Genomic DNA, 27,932 nt, shown 5'->3' on the forward strand with positions numbered 1-27,932 from the left:
CTTAACAGCTGAATATACTGTTCCAACCAAACACTCTTGCAAACACACACGTCTTAATTTTAGCACAGAAACTAAGAATGCTCACATGATGTGGCATTCCAACCCCCTCTGGATTACCCCTTTGGATGGTGAGTTGAAAACGCTGAGGCCTTCTGACCCTGATTCTTTCAGCACACTTAGAGAGACAGAGGCACTCCTTGTCTCTAGCTACTAACTAGCCAGCCACCAAGAGCCAAACCTCAATACCAGGGAGAGAGAGACAGAAACTCTGTTTTCAGTCTGAATTCCAAATAACTTCCAATAGCCAAACTGAAAGTAGCTCTGAATTTCACTATGATGGGAACCACCTGGCCTTGACCTTCAGTCCGTTGCAAATCAGACAACTCAAAAAGGTTGTAAACTCCAGGACATTGCATTAGACCCAAATTAAAAATAAACGTTTCTGCAATTATCCTGCTACAACAACCATAAAAGATACCAGTACAGACAGAATACCAACTAGCATAAAAGGCCAGGCTCTCTTAAAAGAACTGCAGAGAAATGTGATTAAAATTACATTTCTTAAAGGCACAGTAGTGTCACACTTGTAAATGTTCTCTGAATTTTCTCTGGCAATTACATCCTACTTGAAATGAGGTGACCAGAACCATGCACCACCCTCCAGTTGCAAGCTAACTAATGTTTTCTTTATAGTTCCAGCATAATCTCCCTGCTCTAATTTATTCATCAAAGTGCAGAATATGAATCAATTCCACATAACTTCTTAACCACCTTATCAACTTGTTTTGCTACCTTCAGGGATCTGTGGATGTTCATACCAAGGTCCCTCACTTCCTCTGCATCTTTCAGTATTCCTTCATTGTGTAATTCTGTCTTTTTGATTTCTGTACTATCATGAACAATCAAAGGAACATGCTATCTGGTTTGATCAGCCCTTCACATGCAACCTATTCACCTGGCATCAACGCCAAGCACCCTTTTTTACCCTTAGTATAAAGTATTGCGATTGTTTGAAATTTAGCATTTTTGTTTTTGTTCTGATGAGTGCAAGGCGCGCAGCTTTGGTAACATGTCTCTTTGTCAGTAATATTCAAGCTGTGAACTACCAAAGAGGATCTTGTGAATACAGCAGCAAAGTTTCCCTATAATCCAACAATGCTGCAAAAGATGTAGCATCTTCAATTTGGAATTGTGATAAAGTGAGCACTGATATAACAGTTAACCAATAACAAATATTTTCTGGGTGGGGGAGAAAATGCAGAGCTGAATTCACTTGCATACAATTCTAATTAAATCATTTTCTCTATTTGTCAGCTTACTTTTGCTATCCTTGATATCCTTTTGTGTGCATTATTTTTACTTCAAGCTGGCTATTACCTAATCTTGTTCAGCTCACCAGACATGTGATCGAACTCTATTATGACCCAGACATTTGACTGAACTCTTCTTCGCATTGCCCGTGAATTAGAGTTGGGTCTCTAATTGTGCTGAGGTGTGTCAAATTTGGCTGTTATTTGAAAAAGTACTTGCACCTCTCGCAAAGTGGTCATTTGGCTTTTGGCCCACTCTTGTTTTTGTCAACATCTGGTAAACTGACATTTTAAAAATGTGTTTACATTTTTTTTCTTTGAAAAACAAACTGGAATAATTTGGATTGTTTTCCCCCATTATCAAGTAATCATCTTTACTTATTTACTTAAGGTCTATTGTTAAGCTGGTTCAAGCAAAACATTCTAAAACAGCATATGTTGAAGTAAACAACCTATCCAAAACTTCCTCATAACTAAATATGTTTGACCTGCAAAATATAGTCTTAAATTGTTGATTCTCAGCTGAGATGTGAAAATAGAAAAGGCCACTCTCTTGTGTTTCTTTAGCGTTGTCCTGGGAAAAGTAGGGAATACTAGTTCCTAGTATTGTTCAGTACAACTGTGCTGACATGTTTATGAAATGGGGTTGCCCTTACATATTGCATCTCAACAATAGTAAAGGGGTGAACAATGCTGGAAAGCTTTTATTTCCCCCTTTTCTCTTTGGTAACAAGTAGAATAGGAGTAAATAAAACAATGCAGGTAGTATTGCCTCATCCATGTACTGAAAGGACAACTGAAACATTGTGGTCTTGCAATGCCAGTGACACTATTACTTTGGTAGCATAGAACGTGAATATTGCTGAAAAAAGAAAGGCATCTAAACTTCTCATCTTGCACTCATAGGGCACTTTGCAAGAATACTGTTATAAGGGGGAAACAACAAATTATGCTGTATGAAAAGAGAATGCTGATTGGCAGGTGAACTCTGGTAGCAGCATTGCCTTAGAATGCACAAGTTGATGGTGATTGAATGTTAACTGCCAAGCAAAATTTAAGCTAGGCAACTTTAATAGTTATGATATTGCCCTGGGGAATGAACCAGTGAATGGCTGTCATTTATTTTGTTCAGCTGAGACAGGTGTAATGTGTGTGCATGTTCTTTCTGTCTGCAAAGAACAGGCCCCTCTGTATTAATAAAGTGCCTTCCAGGATAGGCAAATGCGTCACACAGCGAGCCTGATTGGCTGCCTTACATTGGTTGTCATTACTGGCAAAGTTCAGCAATACTATCTATTTCTATTTTATGTTGCTAGTATGTAATTTTTCACCCTGTTGTCTGATCATTTGTTCATGGCAGCGACTGCATATTTGAGAATCAAGATGTTGTCATGTCCAGCAACCAAAAGACATTTTTAAAATTCATTCATGGAATGTGTACATTGCTGGGTAGGCCAGCATTTATTGCCAACCTCTAACTGCCTCTGCCCTGGATAAATATGAGGTGATGCATTTTGGAAGATTTTTGCAGAAGTGAAGTATACAGTAAATGGCAGAACCCTTAGAAGTGTTAACATACAGAGGAGATCTAGGTGTACAGATCCACAGGTCCCTAATAATAGCAACACAAGTGGATAAAGTGGCCAAGAAGGCATTTGTCATGCTTACCTTCATTAGTCAGGGCATAGAGTATAAAAATTGGCAAGTTTCAGCTGTATAGAACTTTAGTTAAGCCACATTTAGTATATTTAATAAGGTTTAGCCGCCACACTACCAGAAGGATGTGGAGGCTTTGGAGAGGGTCGGAAATGTTTACCAGGATGTTGCCTGCTTTGAAGGGTATTAGCAATGAGGAGCAATTGGACAAACCTGGTTTGTTTTCACTTGAATGCCGATAGCTGAGGGGGCAACCTGATAAAAGTTTACAAAATTGAGAGGAATGGATAGTGGAATCTTTTTCCCAGGGTAGAAATGTCAATTATTGGTCAACATTGGTTTAAGGTAAAAAGGGGAAGGCTTAAAGTAAACGAGAGGCAACTTTTTTTACATAGAAGATGGTAAATGCCTGGAATATGATGCCAGAGGAGGTAGTAGATGCAGATACAATATCAACGTTTTGGGAAACGTTAGGGAATAAAGGGACAGGTGATCAGGAAGGCAAGTGGGATGCTAGCCTTCATAGCGAGGGGGATTGAATATAAAAGCAGGGAGGTCTTACTGCAACTGTACAGGGCACTGGTGAGGCCACAGCTGGAGTACTGTGTGCAGTTTTGGTCGCCGCACTTGCGCAAGGATATTTTGGCCTTGGAGGGAGTGCAGAGGAGGTTCACTAGGCTGATACCGGAGTTGAGAGGGTTGAACTATGAAGAGAGGTTGAATAGACTGGGCTTGTACTCGTTGGAGTTTAGAAGGATGAGGGGGGATCTTATAGAGACATATAAGATGATGAAGGGGATGGATAGGGTAGAGGTAGAGAGATTCTTCCCACTCAAAGGACAGCAGGACTAGAGGGCACAGCCTCAAGATAAGTGGGGGGGGGGGGCAGTTTAGAACGGAGTTGAGGGGGAACTTCTTCACTCAAAGGGTGGCGAATCTCTGGAATTCTCTGCCCGTTGAAGCGGTGGAGGCTACCTTGCTAAATATATTTAAGACACGGGTAGATAGGTTTTTGGTAGGCCAGGGGATTAAGGGTTATGGGGAGAAAGCAGGAAAGTGGAACTGAGCCACTTCAGATCAGCCATGATCTTATTGAATGGCGGGGCAGGCTTGAGGGGCTAGATGGCCTACTCCTGCTCCTATTTCTTATGTTCTTATGACAGACCACATAGAGAGAACACCTTTCTAAACCAAAGACCTTTTGTGTGTTGACTCTGACTTGGTGGGCCAGAGAGACTGTTCCTGAGCTGTACTTAAACCCCTGCAGCCCATGTGGTGCAAGTACACTCATTGTGCTGTTAAGGAGAGATTTCCAGCATTTTGATCCAGTGACAGTGGAGAAATGGTAATATATTTCCAAGTTATGTGTGTGTGTGTCTTGAAGGAGAATTTCCAAGTAGCATTGTTCTCATTCATTTTGTTATTCATTTGTGGGATTTGGATGTTGCTGGCTAGCCAGCATTTATTGCCCATCCCTAGTTGCTGTTGCTCAGAACAGTTGAGTCAATCACATTGCCCTGGCCCTGGAGTTACATGTAGACCACATCAGGTAGTTAATTGAGTCTTGGTATCATTTGTGCAAAGGAGGCCATTTGGCCCATCCAATTCATGCTGGTTTTCTGTAGAGCAATCCAGTCAGTCCCATTCCCCTCCAACCCCCATAGCGCCACAAGTTTACTTTCACCCATCCAATTTCCTTTAGATATCATCAATCATGCATATTTTCATCCTCCCTTGTAGACAGCAAATTCCAGGTCCCTATCAAAGGTGATTCGGGATGGACAATGTATGCTGGCCTAGTCAGCAATGCCCACATGTTATGAGTGATTATTTTAAAAATCCAGGCAGTTAATAACATTTTAAAGACTGACATATACTCCTTTTGGTCACAGGACATCTTGATGTCAGCAAATGAAATACTTCTGAAGCACCTCATCTGACTGATGAAAATAAACTAATTCCTCCTTGTCCTCAATCTCTATCTCTACAGCTATGCAGTTGACCAAATTGTCATCTTTAAGCCTCTCCATTTTGCTCATCAGGCTGGGATTGTGCTTGCATTGTTCCATTCCTATCTAATAGTAACCAGAGTATCCTTTTGCAATAGCTTACTTTCCTGCTTCTTACAGTTGTCAGTGTACCCTCCAAAGGATCGATCTAATGCTGCCCTTCAGCAAAGACATCCAAAACCAGAATATTGGTCTGCACATGTACACTGACAGCACCCAGCTCTACCTCACCACCACTTCTTTCAATGATCACAGTTGGTAAATTATCAGATTGCTTGTCAGACATCCGTTACTGGACAAGCAGAGAATTCATGGAATCCTACAATGCAGAAGGAGGCCATTTGGCCCATCAAGTCTGCAATCAACTAGAGTCCTACCCAGGCCCTATCCCCATAACCCCATGCATTTACACTAGCTAGTCTGATACTAAGGGGCCATTTAGCACGGCCAATCCACTTAACCTGCACATCTCTGGATGGTGGGAGGAAACCCACACAGACATCGGGAGAATGTGCAAAATCCACACAGACAGTGATCGAAGTCAGGAATCGAACCCAGGTCCCTGGCACTGTGAACAGCAGTGTTAACCACTGTGCTGCACTAATTCCTTAAATTAAAATTGGGAAGACCAAAGCTATTGTCTTCTGGCCCGAGCTACCAAGTTCATCCTTCTCATTTGCTACTATTAAAACCATAGTGGGTATTACTTGTTGATCAAGCCAAATCCCAGAGAGAAACCTGTCTTACTGATCATAAATTCTTTCTTTGTATTCTGAAAACAGGGCATAGAATTTCAGTAACGCTAATGGGATTTAAAAAACTTAAAAGATTTATGAGGAACATGAAAAAACTTAAGCACACAGGAAAGTTACACAATTGAAACATCTTACGAAAATTCCCCAAAAAAATCCACAGAGCACACAAGTATATGCTGGGAAATCTCTATAAAACTGAGACATTAAAATAGGAGGTGTAAATAAGTCATTTCCCAGAAAGAAAACAAATGGGAAAGGTAATGAAAATTTAATTTTTTTTAAATAAACAGATTAAATTCAATGTTGATAAACAATTATTTCCAATTCATTCCATCTGTTTTCTGCCATATTGTATATCGTACTAGCAGGTGCATCCATCTGTTTCCTGTTCAGATTATTAGTTGCATTAATAGTCAGTAGGAGTGAACTATCCACCTGCCATTTATCTAGGAGCTGACAGGAAAAGTAACTTGTAGCGAAGGGAAATTACATCATTGTTCTGACCAAGATGTGTGTGTATGGATGGCCGGTCTTGATTTCTGTAATGAGTAGGTTGTCAAACAGTTAGAGCTCAAGTCATTCTCTGACCTGGAGAAACACAATGAATGTTTTCCTGCAGCATGGAATTTATGCAGACATTATTGTTTTCAATCAGTGAATTGATGCTCAATACCATCAATTCCTGTGTGTAGTGTTGTGAGAAAGGCTATTTCAACTAAATCCCACTGCTTTCCTGTTGTTGAAGATTAGACTTTCCCTTTGACTCTGATCTTTTTGGTTGCTCCATTTTTATCAAATTACCATGCACGGTTACCATGAAAAATTTCCAAAAATAGATTTTTAATAAGCTGCTACATTAATATGTAGAATGTACTTGTATAAATCAGTATGGTCTGATTTATTTTCATATGATCAGCCCTAAAATCCTGAGCAGTCTCAAAAGTTATAAATAAATAATCTTGGACAACAGCATTGCGGGTGGCACAGTGGTTGGCACTGTGCCAGAGACCCAGGTTCAATTCCTAGCTTGGGTTACTGTCTGTATAGAGTCTGCTCATTCTCCCCATGTCTGTGTGGGTTTCCTCTGGGTGCTCTGGTTTCCTCCCACAGTCTGAGAGACATGCTGGTTAAGTGCATTAGTCATGCTAACTCCTCCCTCACTCTGGCACCTGTTCGGGTACACTGTGGCGACTAGGGGATTTTCACAGTAACTTCATTGCAGTGTTAATTAAGCCTACCTGTGACACTAATAAATAAAGCTTAAACTGATAGTTTTCATTTTCAACCCTCCATCTTAGGTTCTTGTCAATTCCCAAAATTTAACCTGAATCTCCAGAACTTTATCTAGTCCACCTTTCATGTGGAACTTGCTATTTGTTGAGTTGCTCTTTGAATGAGATGGGAATAGAGGGATATGGTCCCTGGAAGCGTAGGGGGTTTTAGTTAAGTTGAGCAGCATGGTCAGTGCAGGCTTGGAGGGCTGAAGGGCCTGTTCCTGTGCTGTAATTTTCTTTGTTCTTTGTTCACATTGTTCTTGAGCTGTTACCTCTTCAAAAGAGTCAGCAATTGATGGGATCTCTGCATTCAAAATCACGTTGACTAAAATTTAGTAAATGGTTACACCTTCAGTAATCAATTGCATTCTTCTATGCAGGAATATTTTTTCACTTCCTATATATGGAATCAGAATTACAACCTTTACAGTGCAGAACATACAAATTAGGAGCAGACTACTGGATCCCCCAACTTGCTCTGCCTGCAACTTCAACCTACATTCCTGTCTCCCTGATAACATTTCACCCCTCACCTCCCCCTGTTGATGAAGAATCTTATCTTGGTCTGCCTTAAGACTATTCAATGACTTGCATAGACAGACATCAGTCACTCAGGACCTGCACCACCTCTTTAGAGTTTCTACATTCATTTTTTTATTGTCTCTATTTTTCTTACCTCACACTTTTCTGCAGTGAACTTCATCTGCCACTTGTCTTCCCAAGCCACCAACATGACTGTATCCTTTTTGAGATCCTAGACTTTGCTCATCGCAGTTGATGGCATTTCCAATCCTTGTATCACCTTTAGATTTTTAAATTATGCTGAGTACCACAGTCAAGGTCATTAACGTATATCCGGAAGAGCAAGGATCCCAACATTGACTCCTAGGAAACTCTAGTTCAAATGTTCCTCCAATCAGAAAAACAACCATTTTATTACCACAGTGTTTCCTGTCAGTCAGCCAATTTCATTGAAAGCCTAAAGTGCAGAAGGAGGCCATTTGGCCCATCAAGCCAACACCAACCCCACACATTTACCCCACTAATTCCTCTAACTTAAACATCCCAGGGCACTAAGGGGCAATTTAGCATAGCCAATCAACCTAACCTGCACATCTTTGGACTATGGGAGGAAATTGGAACCCACCTTGTAGTAATAATAATTTCTCATTCAAGTGCCTACTTTCCCTTTTATGCCATGAGTTGAAGTTTTGCTCACTGTGTCTGTTGTGCGGCACTAGGAGATGCTTTTTGAAAATCCATAAAAACTACATCCCATTTCCAATCTTGCCAATACCATCCCAGTGTCTACTGACTCCCTGAAAATTGTTGATGGCTCTCAAATCTCCATCTTTAGCGCTCTGACATCCACCTTGTTTATATTGTAGAGATTATTTTTGGTGTAGATCATTGTGCAGATGATGAGCAACGTTCACAATTGTTACAGTGCATTCAGTTCATCAAATTGGCACTGGCGTACTGAGCATTCTGCCCAGTCGTGCTCCCTGCCTTATCTGCATAATCTTGCGCACTAATTCCTTTAGGCTAGCAATCCTTTTAAAAAACCTCGATCAAACCTGCCCCCACCACTCTGTCAGAAGTTCGCTCCAGACTCCAACCACCCTTTGGTGGGGGGGAAAAATACTCCCATCACTTTTACTACTTTTTTCCAATTATTTTGATTCTGTGCCTTCTAGTTGCTCATCTTCTCTAGAGGTCATTTGGACAAAGCCACTTAGAAAAAACATAACCTTGTTTTCATCCCCTTTCAAGTTCATTTACAACTTTAATGGTCCTACTCTCTCTATTCCCACTTGATTTATTAATCTAGTAAGATTGCGCTTATCCTGAATTTTTTAACAAATTAAAAGTATATCTTCATGGGATAGATTTATCGTGTGATTAGTTAGGTAGGACCTGTTTAGCTGTTAATTGTGTTTAAAAACTAACCTGGAGCCTATGTAGACACTTCGGTGATGCTCAGTCTTGATTTGACGATAGAATTTGTGAATTTGCATCCCTTGACCCATGTATGATGTGTTAACTTTTTTTTAGCTTAGTTATGAAGTATGAAAATATCTGTTTTATGTTTTGCATCTTTTGTATTTGTTTTAATTGCCATTTGATAAAGAAATACTTTTCTTTTGCATCCAGAATAGACCCAACCATGTGGTTTGTTTTTTCAGTACAGTTGATCTCCAATCTGCTATGTGAATGACAAAATCAGATAACTTTAGCCGTAGGCTACATTAAGACAATGGGAATGAATCTGGCACTGTGGTTTAAATGGATTTTAAAAATATTGGTATGGAGGCTGAATAGTAGGTTGATGAATGTTTTGCTTTCTGTTGATACCTGTGGTAGATGAGGTAACAATTCGGGACAAGAACTAAAGAACTGGTTAACTTTATTTAGAAAGAAAAAGAGCAATGAGTGAATACAGGATGTAGAATGATCTGTGAAATACATAAAAGGAATTCAGGAGATGCTTAATTAGTAGAGGATACATGAGATTATGGGAAGAAGGATAATTTGACACAGACTGTGTGACTAGCTGAGGTGGTAAGACGGAAAGGAAAAGATGCCAATTTAGAACATAATCCAGAAGTCTGAAGGGAAAATGCAGCTGAAACAAAAGTATAGGTTACACCACCAGCACAGTAGTGGTTTCTGACCCAAGCATCAATCCTCCTCCCCATCTCATCCTCCATTCACTTACAGTCAGAATTGGATGTATCATCTTACAATGTCAACATCACCTGTCAAAGTAAGTTTAACTAAAGCTATATTTTGAAATTAAAAAGTTAATTACTAAGGCCAGATTTCTAACTCTCTTCTCATCTTTATCTTGCACTTTTAATTGAAGCTGGGGATACTTATTGGGAGTCATGCACATAATCATTCAGTACATGATTTAAGGAATCCTAAATTGTAATGGGACTATTTATTACAAATTAATTCTGAATAGTTCATTTCCACTGACAGAAGGTGCCTTTATCTGAGGATTCAAATTTCTTCTTGCAGGTCTTCCAGAACAATTCTACAGTCTCACCTGGTTCTTTAGTCCAGTCCTTGGATTGATCTTCACTCCTCTGATGGGCTCTGCAAGTGACCGCTGCACCTTGAAATGGGGCCGCCGGCGGCCTTTCATCCTGGGTCTCTGTGTTGGAATGCTCATTGGGATTGCACTATTCTTAAATGGTTCCCTTATTGGTAAGTATTCCATTAATTCACTAGCTACAATGTAAGCAATGTTTATTGTTTCACAGTATCGTAAATAATTTGGAAATAACTTCAAATTCTAACTCAATTTAGGAATTCCTGAACGTCATTGATCGGAAACCCCAGAAATAGCTTAGCGTTCGTTTTCGCTTTGAAACCTGTTTCATTTGTGGTATATCTGAAGCTGGAAAATGCAAATCCCACACGCAACAGTTTGCAAATACAATGTAGATAAACAAGCAACAAAATATTGAAGTGCAAAAATCACAGATGTGCTCTTGTTGCTAAAACATTCAACATGAGAATCTCTACCTTTTTTCTCCAAGCAGCTTCAAGTGGTTAAAACAATGGGAGTTGTAACCACATAAAATATTGTGGAGCAACCTCTGGTTCTTACATGCATAACTTAGTTATTTTAAATACTGTGGTCTGAGCTTTTGGGTAATTGGGTCAAATTTGGAAAACTAGGAAATACTCCAAGGTAGCCTTTTCACCCTTCAGGTAATAGTTGCTGTTTACTGAGATTGGGATAGAAAAGCCTCCAGAGAGGGAGAATAATTAACAGAAATCCAAGGAAGAGTTGCATCTTGGCTATAGAGGTCTCTGTAGCCAAGTCCAAACCTCGGGGGCTGTAGTAAATATTCACTTAAAGTATATCTTCCAATATTCTGAAAGCATGTTTTTTTTTCTGTTAGACCACCAGGTCAAGAAAGCAGTAGAAAACTTGTAGAATGGGCAATTGAGAGACAAACAAACTTTACTACACATGAATGGATGATGGCACAGTGGTTAGCACTGCTGCCTCTCAGCACCAGGGGCCTGTGTTCAATTCCTGTCTTGGGTCAGTGTGGAGTTTGCACATTCTCCCTCTGTCTGCATGGGTTTCCTTTGGGTGCTCCTGTTGCCTACCACAGTCTGAAAGACATTCTGGTTAGGTGCATTGACCATGCTAAATTTTCCCTCAATGTACCTGAGTGTAGCAACTAGCAGGATTTTCACAGTAACTTCATTGCAGTGTGAATATAAGCTTACTTATGACTAACAAATAAACTTTTTCAGAAGCATAAGAACATAAGAAATAGGAGCAGGAGGAGGCCACCTAGCCCTTCGAGCCTGCCCCGCCATTCAATAAGAGCATGGCTGATCTGTCGTAGCTCAGTTCCACATTCCCGCCCTCTCGCCATAACCCTTGATCCCCTCGCTTATCAAAAACCCATCAACCCACGTCTTAAAAATATTTAGCGAGGCAGCCTCCACCACTTCAACGGGCAGAGAATTCCAGAGATTCACCACCCTTTGAGTGAAGAAGTTCCTCCTCAACTCCATTCTAAACCGCCCCCCCCTTAATCTTGAGGCTATGCCCCCTAGTCCTACTGTCCTTTCTGAGCAGGAAGAGTCTGTCCACCTCTATCCTATCCATCCTATTCATCATCTTATACATCTCAATGAGATCTCCCCTCATTCTTCTAAACTCTAACGAGTACAAGCCTAGTTTATTCAGCCTCTCCTCATAGCTGAACCCCCTCAACTCCGGCATCAGCCTAGTAAACCTCCTCTGCACTCCCTCCAAGGCCAAGATATCCTTGCGTAAGTGCGGCGACCAAAACTGCACACAGTACTCCAGCTGTGCCCTTACCAATGCCCTATACAGCTGCAGCAAGACCTCCCTACTTTTATATTCAATCCCCCTCGCTATGAAGGCCAGCATCCCATTAGCCTTCCTGACCACCTGCTGCACCTGCAGGCTGGGTTTTTGCAACTCATGCACAAGGACCCCGAGGTCCCTCTGCACCGTTGCCTGCTGCAGTTTTTCACCACGTAAGTAAGAGGCGATGCAATTTGGTAGAACAAAATAAAAATCTTATTTCTTGCCTTTGGAAGTGAGAAATTGAATGGAGCAAAAGAGCAAAGGGATCCAAGGCCACAGGTTGCAAATCATTAAAAGCAGCAATGCTAATCAGGAAAGCAATTAAAATCTCTCAGGATTGGGATAAGATTTGCAAAAATCATATCAGGACCAAGTGATTACAGCTATGGAAATGATTGGACAGTTTGGGGCTTTTATTTTCAAAAGAGAACATGAGGTTGTTGATATATCTTTAACATTATGAATAGGTGGGCAGAGTAGATCATAAAACCATCTACAATGCAGAAAGAGGCCCTTCGGCCTATCGACTCTGCACCAAACAAAATCCCACCCAGGCCCTACCCCCTCCTCTTAGGCTACCAATCCCCTGCCTCCTCTTAGGCTACCAATCCCCTGCCCATGCTAACACCTTACCCCCAACTCCATGCCCCCTAACCTTCTGAAGCAACCTTTTGTGCGGCACCTCATCAAACGCCTTTTGAAAATCGAGAAACACCACATCCACCAGTTCCCCTCTGTCTACCGCACTAGTCACATCCTCATAGAATTCCAATAAATTCGTCAAACATGACTTCCCCTTAATGAATCCGTGCTGCGCCTGCTCTATCAAACCATTCTTTTCTAGGTGCCTCGCTATTTCTTCTTTGACAGATTCAAGCATTTTTCCAACTACAGAGTTAAACTAACCGGCCTATAATTCCTTGCCTTTTGCCTGCTACCTTTTTTAAACAGCAGCGTAACATTAGCTGTTTTCCAATCTTCCGGCACTTCCCCGGAATCCAGCGAATTTTGGTAAATAATCACTTAGGCATCCACTATCACCTCTGCCATTTCCTTCAGAACCCTGGGGTGCATTCCATCCACCCCTGGGGACTTGTCCACCATCAGTCCCGCTAGTCTATCGAGCACTACCTCTCTAGTGACAGTAATTGCATTCAGGCCCTCAACTCCTACCATCTTTCTATCTTTAATGTCCGGCAAACTATTCGCGTCCTCCTCCGTGAAGACTGAGGCAAAAAACTTACTTAAGGCCTACGCCATTTCCTCATCTCCCACCACTAAATCCCCCCTCTCATCGTCTAAGGGTCCAACTTTCACTCTAGCCAGCCCCCTCTTCTTTATATATTTGTAAAAACTCTTACTGTCCTTTTTTCATATTTTGTGCTAGTTTAGCTTCATAGTCTATCCCTCCTTTCTTTATCAACTTCTTAGTCATTCTTTGTTGATTTTTAAACCTCTCCCAATCGTCTACTCGCCCACTACTTTTAGCCATTCTAAACGCATCAGCTTTTAATTTAATACTCTCCTTTATTTCCTTCGATAACCACGGCTGGTTATCCCTTCTCCTACATTCCTTCTTTACCATCGGAATATATTTCTTCTGAGCACCAAAAAAAACTCCTCAAAGATCCTCCACTGTTCTTCAGCTGTCCTACCAACCAATCTGCACCCCCAATCTACATTTGCCAATTACCCTCTCATCCTAACATACTCCCCTCTGTTCAAACAGAGGACACAGGTTTGGGACCCTACTTTCTCATCCTCCATCTGCATCAAGAATTCAACCATACAGGAGGGAGGGTGACATTGATAATGGGGTGCAAGAGACATCCACACCCCCTAGACTGGCTAACTCTAAGGGTCAGGAACAGGAGGGGGCTACTGAGAGGAGGAAGGAGGGTGGGGACCAAATGCCTCAGCCTCTCAATCTGCATAACAGGTTTGAGGTTCTTGCTTCCAGTGTGGACAAGAACGAGGGCTGTGAGGTTGGTGAGCAAACTGCACACAGTACAGTGATGCAGACACAGGACATAGACAAAGAGAAGGTGAAAAGGAATGTAGTGGTAATTGGGGATAGTGTGGTTAAGGGTATTGACACTGTCCTTTGTCACAATGACAAAGAGCACAGAAGGGTGTGTTGTCTGCCTGGTGCTCAGGTCCAGGATGTCGCATCTGGGCTGCAGAGGAACCTGGAGTGAGAGGGTGAGAATCCGGTCGTTGTGGTACATGTGGGTGCCAACGACTTAGGCAAAATGCGAACTGAGGATCTGGGGAGGGAGTATGAAAAGCTGGGAATGGAATTAAAAACTAGAATCGACAAGGTGGTTATCTCCGGACTACTGCCTGAACCGTGTGCAGACGGGCGTAGGGTTGATAAAGATTAAGGAAGTGAATGGGTGGCTCAGGGATTGGTGTGGGAGGAATGGGTTTGAATTTATGGGGCATTGGCACCAGTATTGGGGTAGATGGGACCTGTTCAGGTAGGATGGAGTTGGTCTGAACCGTGTTGGGACCAGAGTCCTGGCGAATCGTGTAGATAGGGCTTTAAACTAATTGGGGAGGGGGAGGGTGCGAGGGTAAGTAAAATTACAGGGTCGAAAGTAAAGGAGAGGGTACAGGTACGGGAAGAGGCCAAGGATGTCCCAATAATAAAGGGAGTAGGGGGCGTGAGTAAGGTTGGTGGCGTTCCGGCAAATAGGGTACAGGTGAAGGCTGGGATGAAGGCACTTTATCTGAATGCACGAAGCATTCGGAATAAAGTGAATGAGCTGGTGGCGCAGATCAGCACAAATGGATATGATCTGGTGGCCATTAGAGACAGGGACTGGGAGTTGAATGTACAGGGGTATCAAGTGTTCAGGAAGGATAGGCGGGAGGAAAAAGGGGGGTTGTAGCTCTGCTGATTAAGGATAGCATCAGGGTGGTAGTAAGGGATGATATAGGAACCAAAGAGCAGAAAATGGAATCGTTGTGGGTGGAGATTAGGAACAGAAAAGGGAGGAAGATGCTGGTGGGTGTCGTCTATAGGCCCCCAAATAATGATCTGGAGGTGGGGCGGGCTATTAACGCGCAAATAAATGCGGCATGCAGGAATGGAACGGCAATAATTATGGGGGATTTCAATTTACATATTGATTGGTCGACCCATGTTGGACGCGGTGGGCTTGAAGAGTTCTTGGAATGCTGCCGTGATAGTTTCCTGGAACAGTGTGTGTTGGAGCCGACGAGGGAGCGAGCTATCTTGGATCTGGTGTTACGTAATGAGGCAGGTAGAATTAGGGACCTTGTGGTGAAGGATCCTCTTGGGAAGAGTGGTCATTGTATGGTGGAGTTTCTGATGCAGATGGAGGAGGAGAAAGTGGGTTCCCGGACCTGTGTCCTTTGTTTGAACAGAGGGGAGTACGATAGGATGAGAGAGGAATTGGGGGAGCACATTGGAAGGTAGGTCTGCTGAGGAACAGTGGAGGATCTTTAAGGAGATCTTTCTTGGTGCTCAGCAGAAATTTATTTTGATGGTTAAAAAGGATCGTAGGAGGAGAGATAATCAGCCGTGGATAACGAAGGAGGTAAAGGAAAGTATTAAATTAAAAGCGGATGCATTTAGAGTAGCTAAGGGTAGGATAAACTATGAAGCTGGGCTAGCGCTCAATATAAAAAAGGTTAGTAAGAGTTTTTATAAATATATAAAAAGGAAGAGGCTGGCTAGGGTGAACGTTGGACCCTTAGAGGATGAGAGGGGGAACTTAGTGGTAGGGGATGGGGAAATGGCTGAGGCCTTGAATAACTTTTTTGTTTCAGTCTTCACGGAGGAGGACGTGAATAATTTGTCGGGTGTTAGCGATGGAAAGATGGTAGGAGTGGAGGGCCTGAATGACATTTATTGTTACTAGAGAGGCAGTGCTCGACAGACTGGAGGGACTGATTGTGGACAAGTCCCAAGGACTGGATGGAATGCATCCAAGGGTTCTGAAAGAAATGGCGGAGGTGATAGTGGATGCCTTGATTATTTTCCAAACATCACTGGATTCCAGGGAAGTGCCAGAAGATTGGAAAACGGCTAATGTTACGCCGTTGTTTAAGAAGGGTGGCAGGCAAAAGGCAGGGAATTATAGGCCGGTTAGTTTAACGTCTGTTGTAGGTAAAATGTTAGAATCCGTGATCAAGGAGAAAATAGCGAGGCATCTTGAGAATTGTTTGATAGAGCAGATGCAGCACGGTTTTGTTAAGGGGAAGTCGTGTCTGACGAATTTATTGGAGTTCTATGAGGATGTGTCTAGGCGGTGGATAGAGGAGAGCCGGTGGATGTGGTGTTTCTTGATTTTCAGAAGGCGTTTGATAAGGTGCCGCACAAGAGGTTATTAGAGAAGGTTAGGGGGCATGGAGTTGGGGGTAGGGTGTTAGCATAGATAGGGGATTGGCTGTCAAATAGGAGGCAGAGTGGGGGTCAATGGGTGCTATTCGGATTGGCGGTTGGTGACTAGTGGAGTGCCCCAGGGGTCGGTGCTGGGGCCTCAGCTATTTACCATTTATATAGATGATCTGGAGGAGGGAACCGAGTGTATGGTGTCAAAATTTGCTGATGACACCAAGATTGGTGGAATGGCAAATTGTGCAGAGGGTGTGGAAAGTCTGCAGAAGGATCTAGATAGGCTGGGCGAATGGGCCAGGAACTGGCAAATGGAATTTAATGTTGGCAAGTGTGAAGTTGTCCACTTTGGTAGGAAGGACTATTATTTACATGGCAAAATACTGCAGCATGCGACGGTGCAGAGGGACCTCAGGGTCCTTGTGCATGAGTTGCAAAAACCCAGCCTGCAGGTGCAGCAGGTGGTCAGAAAGGCGAATGGGATGCTGGCCTTCATCGCGAGGGGGATTAAATATAAAAGTAGGGAGGTCTTGCTGCAACTGTACAGGGCACTGGTGAGGCCGCAGCTGGAGTACTGTGTGCAGTTTTTGTCGCCGCTCTTACGCAAGGATATTTTGGCCTTGGAGGGAGTGCAGAGGAGGTTTACTAGGCTGATACCGGAGTTGAGGGGGTTGAACTATGAGGAGAGGCTGAATAAACTAGGCTTGTACTTGTTAGAGTTTAGAAGAATGAGGGGAGATCTCATTGAGACATATAAGATGATGAATGGAATGGATAGGATAGAGGTGGAGAGGCTCTTCCCACTCAAAGGACAGTAGGACTAGAGGACACAGCCTCAAGATAAAGGGGGGGGCGGTTTAGAATGGAGTTGAGGAGGAACTTCACACAAAGGGTGGTGAATCTCTGGAATTCTCTGCCCGTTGAAGTGGTGGAGGCTGCCTCGCTAAATATATTTAAGACGCGGGCTGATAGGTTTTTGATAGGCAAGGGGATTAAGGGTTATGGGGAGAGGGTGGGAATGTGGAACTGAGCCATGACAGATCAGCCATGATCTTATTGAATGGTGGGGCAGGCTCAAAGGGCTAGATGGCCTACTGCTCCTATTTCTTATGTTCAATGATCGCTCATCCCAAGAGGATCCCTCACAACAAGATCCCTAATTCTTCCTGCCTCGTTATACAACACCAGATCTAAGATAGCTCGCTCCCTCGTTGGTTCCATCACACACTGTTCAAGGAAACTAACCCTACAGCATTCCAAGAACTCTTCCTCAAGCCCACCATGTCTGACTTGGGTCAACCAATCAATATGCAGATTGAAATCCCCCGTAATTATCGCCGCTCCATTTCTGCACGCATCATTTATTTGCTTGTTTATAGCCCGCCCCACCTCCATGTTATTATTTGGGGGCCTATGGACCGCACCCACCAGCGACTTCCTCCCCCTTATCTCCACCCACGATTCCACGTTCTGCTCTTTGGAGCCTATATCTTCCCTTACTACCACCCTGATATTATCCTTAATCAGCAGAGCTACCCCACCCACTTTTTCCTTCCGTCTATCCTTCCTAAACACTTGATACCCCTGGACATTCAGCTCCCAGTCCCTGTCACCCTGCAACCACATTTCCGTAATGGCCACCAGATCATATCCATCAGTGCTGATCTGCGCCACCAGCTCATTCACTTTTTGATCTGAATGCTTTGTGCATTCAGGTAAAGTGTCTTTATCCCAGCCCTTATCTGTACCCTGTTCAAAGGAACACTACCAACCTTTCTCATGCCCCCTACTCCCTTTTATTATTGGGACATCCTCAACATTTTCCCGTGCCCATACACTCTCTACTTTAGATATTGTAATTTCTCCCCCCCCTGCACCCTCTTTCCCCCCCCCCCGCCCCATTAGTTTAAAGCCCTATCTACAGTCCTAGTTATATGATTCGCCAGGACTCTGGTCCCAGCACGGCTCAGATGAAGACCATCCCATCTGAACAGGTCCCACCTGCCCCAATACTGGTGCCAATGCCCCATAAATTCAAACCCATTCCTCCCACACCAATCCCTGAGCCACCCATTCATCTCTTTAATTCTATTTACCCTACGCCCATCTGCATGTGGTTCAGTAGTAATCCAGAGATAACCACCTTGTCGGTTCTGCTTTTTAATTTGATTTCCAGCTTTGCATACTCCCTCTGCAGATCCTTAGTTCCCATTTTGCCTATGCCATTGGCACCCACATGTACCACAACGACCGGATTCTCACTCTCCCACTCCAGGTTCCTCTGCAGCCCAGATGAGACATCCTGGACCCGAGCACAGGATGTCTCATCTGGGTGAATTTGTGGAATTCACTTCCACAGAAAATAGTTCAGGCCAAGATTTATTATTTCAAGAAGGCTGTTATGAAGTCAGGAGCTGAGAGACCCTGGCAGAACCCAAAGTGAGCTTGACTGAGCAGGCTATTGCTGTGCAAGTGCCACTTGATAGCCCTGTCAATTATGGTTGATAACTAGGCCGATTGGATTTGCCTTGCTTTTTATGGCTAGGACATTCCTGCGCAATTTTCCAACTTGCTGGGTAGATGTGGAGAAATCCAAAACTAGGAGTTCTAAATACAAGATAATTACTAATGAATCCAAGTGGGAAATGAACAGATATTTCTTACTCAGCAATTAGAAATTGGAACTTGTGACCACAGGATGAAAGAGGTGAATGGCTTAAATGTTTTCGAAAGGAAGGATGAGTACATAAAAGGATAGGAAAGATCTGGTGAGCAGCTGAGATTACGTAGATGGAATGGGATGAGATGCAGGGTAAATCAGTTTCCCTCAATCTGGATGGCCATAAAACATTAGAGAGGGGTTGTGGGCAGAGAGGTGGACTGGTGGTGTTGAGATGGCGGCGCGGGCTCGTTGGGCCAAAGGGCCTGTTACCCGGGCTGATTTTTGTTCTTTGTTCTTTGTTCTTTGTAAAAGCACCAGCAGACTAGTTGAGCTGGCCTGGCTGTATAAAAACAGGTACTTTTTCAAAGCAATATATTAAACAGAGAAGGTTATTATAAAACCTGCCTTTTCAAAGATTTGCAGTATCTCGGAAAAAATATGATTTAAGACACAGCCAGTCAAGATTTCTATAATTTGACATATCTTCCCGTATCTTGATTTCTTTGGTTATGTCGGGTAATTTCAAAAATTCTTAATCTGCCTACTTGTTCATCCAGAACCCTGGTTCCTGGGCCTTTCACCTGCCTCAGATATGAGGCAGGTTTCGCTATGATTGCCAAGGACCTGAGTAAAGGTCAACTGCAACAGATCATAACCCAAATAAGTAGCACTTGATCAATATTCTAATTCTTAAATGACTATGAAATGTAATACAAACACAAGTTATTGTGTATGTACACAGCAGGTCAGTCAACAAATTGTCACCAGTATGTAGAAAACAAGATGCGTAAATCAATATTTTTTCTAATTATTGAATTGCTTGTTGTACAAGAATTAAACTGTTAAATACAATCTGGCAGTCCAGTTTATGCACTGATTACCTCTAGCGAGCAACCACAGTTTGTCAATAAGCAAATTAAAATTTTTCCACTTTATGTGCAATGCAAGGTTTATTAAAATGAAAGTGTCTCAAATAATCATTCCACCATATTCCTCCACCAAAATGTATTTATAGACTTAGAAATGTTCAGACTAAATACTGGTCACAGCTTAATTTAGGTATTACTGGTAGGAAAAGTCTTTTCTAATCAGGTCAGTGATAAAAGCATGGAATTCATTCAAATTTTGAAATTTTAGTACACAAACAAGTTGGCTCACTGGACAATCGTACTCTGGGAATTGGCACTGCATCAATTCAGTCAAGGTGGATGCTGACACTTACTTAAGGATTTTGAGTCAAAACATTGACACTTGATTGAGAAATGACATGAATTTTGGCACACAGTGGGCAGCCCAGTCCTTAGCACTGCTGCCTCACAGCACCCGGGTTTGATTCCCGGCCTCAGGTCATTGTGGAGTTTACACGTTCCCCCTGTGTCTGTGTGGGTTCCTCTGGATGCTGCAGTTTCCTCCCACAGTCTGAAAGATGTGCTGGTTAGATGCATTGACCCAAACAGGCGCCGGAGTGTGGTGACTAGGGAAATTTCACAGTAACTTCATTGCAATGTTAATGTAAGTCTTACTTGTGACTAACAAATAAACTTAAACAGTTTCTATTCAAAGATTAGAAATAGATAAACATTTCTATCTTTTTATGCCTTAATTCCCCAACATGGTGAAGGCACTATCTTTACCTGCCTTAACTCACTCCCTATTTTGGGTCCTTGCTCACATCCATAGTAATCTTTGCATTTTTATGGGAACCTTGTTTTGCTTCAAACTGGAAGAAATGCTAACCTGGGGAAAAAACAATAATAGATATTGCCAGATACTCCGCTTTTGAGCTAGTCCAAAGCACCTATTCCACAGCAACTGATTTTTATTTCCCCCTGGAATGTGTGCGTCATTGGCTAGGCCAGCATTTATTGCCCATTCCTAATTACTCTTGAGAAGGTGAAGGTGAACCTCCCTTGAATCAGTGCAGTCCATGTGGAATAGATAGTGTAATTGAACCACTCATCAATAAATTTTCACAGAAAGGAAATGAATTCAAGTATTTAAGAAGTCTATAACAGGCTCATTTCTCTTATTTGAAAGCAAATTCACCTTCTCCACACAATGCTTTGTGGATAGTTTCATTAAAAATCTACAAAGCATCTTTTTTTTTGTAAATTTGATTAAGTTGGTTGTCTTTAGTTTGATTCATTCACATGCTTTGGGAATTCCATAAATCCAACTTCTTTCACATGAGAAAAATGGTAGGAAGCAATTCATAGGAAATGTTTCCTGTTGTTTTCCTTTTAATAAAAGAATTCTCAAGCAGTTGTCAGAGGAGTACAAGTCCACATCCTTTATTATTGGAACATTGTGCTCATATCAGGTCCAAATCTTTACACCACCTCCTGTTATGGTCTTCAGAAGAAACAACTAATTTCTTTCGCAAGTAAACACGTTTTCACATGTGCAAGAGTACTTAACAGAACAATTATTTTTCATGTAGCAGTAGCACCAATAAGATGAAGTATACATGAAGCCTACATTTGCATTCAGTGTGTCATTTTTGCTCTAAAAAGCAATGAATTTCTCGCACATCGTTAGATGTACTGAACGAAACAGGATGCAGTGGGATTCCTCCAGGGGTCGTTATTAGGACTACTGTTTTTCCTTGATATGTGACCTGTTCTTGGGTATAGGGAATACTATTTTGAAATTTATGAATGGCACAAAAATTAGCAGAAGAGGGTGTAGGTAAACGGGTGAAATGGATAGATGTACTAAGGATAGAGTGGTACAATTCAAGAGGAACAACATGGTGATGAGGTAGTGTAATCTAAACAGTGTTATTTAAAGGGTGGCTACAAATGCCAAGGGACCTGGGGGCACATGTTTCCAAATCTTTCAAGGAGATAGAGCAAAAACAATTAATAGTTGTTACTGACCAAGTATGGTTGCAATATATAAACCAGTTCAAAAAACAGGATATATCATTGGATTCAGTTTCACGCTTAGCAAAATTATGGGCTAATACTTTAGAATTCTGCAGATGACAAGGACATCAAAAATGACATTTGAAAACTTTTAGGGTAGACCAAAAGATGTAAGCTGTTATTTTGTTGTATCTTTCAAATCCTTGATGTTCCAAAGCATTTACCATCTAATGAGTAAGTGAATTGCTATTTGAAATGTAATCACTTGTATTTTAGTACACGGTGATGACAAGTTTGCATGGTCCTAAGTGAGGCACCTCGGGGGCTTGTTTCCACATGAATACTCAGGTACCCCTTAATTAATCTGAAAGATAAGTCATGCTCTGAAGTATCAGAACATATTCCCAAATCTTGAAGGGGACTTTGAATCATAAACATTTTTGTTGTGCTGAGGTGTGAGTGGCAGTATTTATCAGTATTCTCAAAAAAATGTTTCTGCTATCTTGATGTCCATAACTATAGTCTTAAATGTCAAAAATACAAAACTTTTTCAAAGAAATGCTTTTTTTTTTGGACTTGTCCTCTCTGTCAGAAAATAAAGTATTTATTATAAACGAGGGCTGAGTGCCACCATCTTGGGAGCAGCCTTTCACATGTGCCAGTGTGAGTATGGGCAAAAAGCGCTGCAGTCAGCTTGTGAATTGCTTGGCCCGTTGTCACGTTTCCATTGTCACAAGTGGCAGTCATATGTACCAGTGAGACCTTGATGCTTTCCGGGTTCAACTGTTACAAAGATTTTATTATTTGGTACTAACAAAATTATAACTCCATTTAAATGGTATAAAGAAAATAAACTATCAAAACTGTTAAAAATGTTACCTTTTACTTCAAGAAAAATTGTTACATGGAACCATGGCATGTTTCATTTCTCTTTGATTTTCTCCATCAATCCCCCATATGGTTTAAAGTTTTTTATATACAGTTTCCAAATTGGTGTATTTTTGACACTGCTTGTCAAATAACTAAATTTTCATCAAGTGAGAAATAGTCATAGAGCAGTTGAATCATACAGCGCAGAAAAGGCCGTTCAGGCTATTGAATCTGACCAACAATACCACTAAAGGTGTGCTAATCCCATTTTTCTGCATTTGTCCCATATCCTTGAATGTTATGATATTTCAAGCGCTGATCCAAAAATTTTTTAAAGGTTATAAGGTTTCTGGCCTCAACTACCTTCCCAGGCAATGCATTCCAGATTCCCACCACCCTCTGAAAAAGTTTTTTTTCCTCAAATCCCCTATGAATCTCCTGCCCCTTGCCCTAAATCTATGTCCTCTTGAGATTGACCCTCAACCAAGGGGAACAGCTGCTTCCTACTCACCCTGTCCGTAGCCCTTAAAATCTTATAAATCTCAATCATGTCTCCCCTTAGCCTTCTCTGCTCTGAAGAAAGCAATCCTAGCCTATCTAGCCTCTTCTTTAGCTCGAATGCTCCATCCCAGACAACATCCTTGTGAACCTCCTTTGTAAACCCTGTAGTGCTATAGTGAGGTGACCAGAATTTCACCCAGTATTCCAGCTGTGACCTAACCAATGTTCTGTATAATGCCAACATTGCCGCCTTGCGTTTATACTCTATACCACAATAGGTGAAAGCAGGTGTCCCATATGCCTTCTTAATTTTCCTGTTCACCTGTCTGTCACCTTCAGGGACTGTGAATAATTATCCCAAGATTCCTCTGAGCTACCCAGTGTCCTGCCATTCATCAAATAATCCCTCATCTTGTTGTTTCTTCCAAAATGCATCGCTTTGCATTTAAATACCATACCATCTGCAACTGCTCTGCCCATCTGATCAATCCAATCTATCTATATCTTCCTGTACCCTCCCACCAATTTGTTCACTATTAACCACCTGCCAATCTTGATGTTGTCTGTAAACTTAAAGAATTTAAAATGCTTAAAAGGGAGTTTAAAATGTAACAGAGCATCACCACCTCAGATTTAATTGCATTTTTATTGCGACAAGGAGAAGCACGTCAGGTGTTAGAAGTTGATGAATGAGAATGGAAGTTGCATATTTTTAAAAATAGTGAATATGTTAATTGACATTCAGTACATTGATCAATTAGGTTCCAAAGAAATTGACAGATTTTTCAGTGAGCTGTAAATGAACGGCACCTTCCCATTGACTTTCAATTAAGTTTTGCACTGCAAAGTTACTGTTGGTGGCACATCTTGACAAGATGTGGTGTTCAAACAGTGCAAGAGCTGATTATGAAAATGGTCAGATTAAAGAACCATTAATCATCAGTACAAGAGTCTGAACCAGGCAGTGAATATTGTAATTTATTCCATGTCGCATCAAGTAGAGGAAAAAAAAGCAAGGAAAAGCAGAATTGGATTAAGAAGGACATTGAGACCATTTTTAATGTGTTCTTTCAACTCCCAAGATTAATTAAAGGCCGAAAGAACAAAGCCCTGAACGTATCAAAGTTAACTTTCTCTGTTTGAGACATTGCTTAACTGTAATGAAGATATTTTTAAAGATACTTTTTGTGGCAAATTTAATCCAAATCTACAACAAAATAATAGATGCTTCACACTACTTAATACATTTGAATGAGAAACCAAACCGAGGTTTCACATAGCATATAAAAGTCTCCTTATCATCTTGGACTGAAGTCACTGGAAGTTGTTATCCAGTTTGCACATACGTAATGGTGACCATCGTTAATCTTGGTTAAAATTATAGAATGATAGAATCCCTACAGTGCAGAAGGTGGCCATTCTGCCCATTGAGCCTGCACTGACAATCCCACCCAAGCCCTATCCCCGTAACCCCACATATTTACCCTGCTAATCCCTCTGACACTAAGGGACAATTTACCTTGGCCAATCAATCTAACCTGCACATGTTTGGACTGTGGGAAGAAACTGGAGCACCTGTTTAAAAAGTACCTATTGTAACTGTTGTAATCATCAATGCCTGTATTTGCAGGGTACAACTGGCACATTATCTCCAAAACATTGCTCCTCCATCCCAATAGTTTGAGCCCTGGGAGGGAAATGCAGAATTTTGAAGTTTGTTTTGTAGGGACAAGGGAGGTGGTTAGCACTGCTGCCTCACGGCACCAGGAACCCAGGTTTGATTTCCGGCTTGGGTCACTGTGCAGAGTTTGCACGTTCTCCCCATGTCTGCGTGGGTCTGAAAGACGTGCTGGTTATTAAGTGCATTGACCTGAACAGGTGCCAGAGAGTGGCAACTAGGGGAATTTCACAGTAACTTCATTGCAGTGTGAATGTAAACCTTACTTGTGACTAATAAATAAACTTTACGATTTGAAAGGGAATAGATTAAGTTAAAACAGGAAAGTAAAATTACAATTTAAAGTCAGTATGAGGTGAGGTAATTTCACTTGTGCTAATTGTTGTAGATACAAATCAGTTTGGAATTTGAATATGTGGAGTAATCTTCCTCATTTACATGCACTCAAGCAAGAAATACTTTGGCAATTTTAGTTAATGGAGATGCTGGCGTTGGACTGGGGTAAACACAGTGAGAAATCTCAACACCAGGTTAAAGTCCAACAGGTATATTTTAGTAGCAAAAGTCACTAGTTTTTGGAGTGCTTCTCCTTCATCAGATAAGTCGGAGTAGCGCTCCGAAAGCTAGTGGTTTTTGCTACCAAATAAACCTGTTGTACTGTAACCTGGTGTTGTGAGACTTCTTACTACAATTTTAGTTTGTTCAAGGCTTTAAATACAAGATGATATTTTGAGATAATGGAGCTTGGAGTTGAAATATACCCATTTTAGGATCGTGAAAGTTGTATACTGGCTTTAATGCAAACATGTGCTTCTAGCAGCCTTGTTTTATTTTGAGTAATTCTGTTCCACAGGTCTAGCCATTGGAGATGTCCCCGACCATCGGCCAATTGGTATAGTCCTGACTGTTCTGGGTGTAATAATATTGGATTTTAGCGCAGATGCATCAGAGGGACCAATCCGAGCTTATTTGCTGGATGTAGCAGACACTGAAGAGCAAGATTTGGCACTCAATATCCATGCTTTTGCTGCAGGTTTGTAACCTGTTTTCATTCCCTTTTTTATATTTATCTCTCAAATGTAAAGGGAAGAACTTGCTAATAAACTGACTTTTACGAGATTTTGAAGTAAATCATATAATTGATCCACATAAAAATAGTATATGTATAATTTAAAGTGTATACCATACTTGGGTGAGAATTTTTCTACACCTTTATCAAGCTCTTCTGTTTTTAAAAGCTATTAGTTAATTTACTACTTCATTGAACGTGCACGGGAACGCTCTTTAAAAGAAATTCTATATTTAATGCACTTTAAGATGCAGAGCATTTGTTTACCCCCAGCTAGTCATAGTATCTACAATTTAAAACCAATATCCTGGTTTTAAAGTGGATGCAGAGAAGGACAGATGGGAAATGGGTTCTGAGGAGTAAACTTGAAGTAGTTGAAGATCTTCACCAAGGGAAACAAAGGCTCATGAAAACTTTCATCAGAGCTCTAAAGGGTATTGATAGCCTGATCCAATGTAAATTATTTGACACAACGGCAATGTTATTAACCTGAGGGTGAGGACTTGAGTTTAGAAGTGACTTTAAAAGTAACTACTTCATGCGTAATGGAAAAAGAAGGTATGGAACAGATTGCCTATAGATAGCTATCTATTTCTCAGTTTGAAGAATTAACTGAATATAAAGTATTTTTGGGTTGAGTCCTAATGATATTTTCAGGTCCTGAACATAGAAGTGTGAGAGAGAGGCATAGATTATACAGCTTGTCAAGACTGCTCTGCCATTCATTATGATCATGCTGATCTTGGGCTTTAACTCATATCCTTCAATTCCCTTAGTAATCAAAAATCCTATTTTCCTTTCCCTCTTTCAGATAAATTATTTTAACTGTATCGGAGACAGCCTGTGATTCTAACTACTTTAATTATTAAGGATCTTTGTGAAAAGATAAATGGATTATCAATGCAGATTAAGAATCTAAATTGGTTTTTGCCTATAATTTTTCCCTAGGTCTGGGTGGCGCTTTTGGCTATGTGGTAGGTGGTTTAGATTGGACACAAACCGCTTTGGGCCACATCTTCCAATCCCAAGAACAGGTCCTCTTCATCTTTGCAGCCGTCATCTTTATTGTGTCAGTTACTTTGCATCTTTTCAGCATTGAAGAGGAGGTGTATAACCCTCAAGACCGCATCGATGAGGAATCTGAGACACGCTCTGCTGTTAAGAAAAATCACAGCCTCCCGCCCATCTCTCGGCGTGACTTGCTTCACTTGGAAGAGCCTTACTCTGCTTCAGTCTTCCCTGAAACCCACTCAGTGCATGATGTTGGTCTTGACTTCCTGGATGTAAATATTGGACGGAGCAAAAGTGACTCTGTTTTGCATGTGCCTGATACAGCAAACGGAGTTGAATCTGAGTTGCTGTTTTTGCAGGATATTGAACCTTCTATTTTTCAGGACCAATGTGATAGCAAGTGTCAGTCTTTATCAAGTTTACCCAAAATTAACAACCCAGAGATTGCTCAAGTATCTGATTTGCTCAGGGAACATGAGATTGATTCTTCACAGAAGGCTGATTCCAAAGTGACAAAAGGACTTGCTGATGATCTTAAGGGTAATATCATTCATAGCGCAAATGGAATTAAACAATCAATGGCCGTGCACAGACGGAGGCACATGTTCCACCGGCAGGCATCTCATACTTTTTCATACCATGGCAAAATGGGTTCCCACCGTTATCGCTTCCGTCGTGCCAACGCCGTTGTCCTGATCAAATCCTCACGGAGTATGAATGACCTGTATGAACTGCAGAAGAGACAGAGGCAGCGACAGAGACAACTTGAGAGCAGTGGTGTGACCAATACAAACAGTGATACAGAGAGCGAAGAAGAAGAGACTGAAACTACGGTGAAGCTTCTATGGTTATCCATGCTGAAAATGCCAAAGCAGCTGTTACGACTCTGTATGTGCCATCTGATAACATGGTTTGGAGTGATTGGCAATTCAGTGTTCTACACAGACTTCATGGGGCAGGCTATCTTTGGAGGAGACCCACAAGTAAGCTATTTTGAGTTGAGCCATTTTCTTTAGAACATAGAACATTACAGC

General features: G+C 41.6%; 1 protein-coding gene across 2 annotated transcripts in view; it reads left to right on the top strand.

Annotated features, from left to right (window-relative positions):
- slc45a4a (solute carrier family 45 member 4a) overlaps positions 1-27,932 on the top strand; it is a 73,434-nt gene that overhangs the window by 32,521 nt on the left and 12,981 nt on the right. For both annotated transcript variants that reach the window (XM_080194605.1, XM_080194606.1), the window contains exons 3-5: positions 10,029-10,217; positions 25,672-25,851; positions 26,836-27,881. In XM_080194605.1, the coding sequence (XP_080050731.1) occupies positions 10,029-10,217; positions 25,672-25,851; positions 26,836-27,881 (1,415 nt within the window). The remainder of the gene's footprint in view (positions 1-10,028; positions 10,218-25,671; positions 25,852-26,835; positions 27,882-27,932) is intronic.

Source organism: Carcharhinus amblyrhynchos, chromosome 8, assembly GCF_965287045.1.
Source record: "Carcharhinus amblyrhynchos chromosome 8, sCarAmb.v2.hapA, whole genome shotgun sequence".
NCBI lineage: Eukaryota > Metazoa > Chordata > Chondrichthyes > Carcharhiniformes > Carcharhinidae > Carcharhinus > Carcharhinus amblyrhynchos.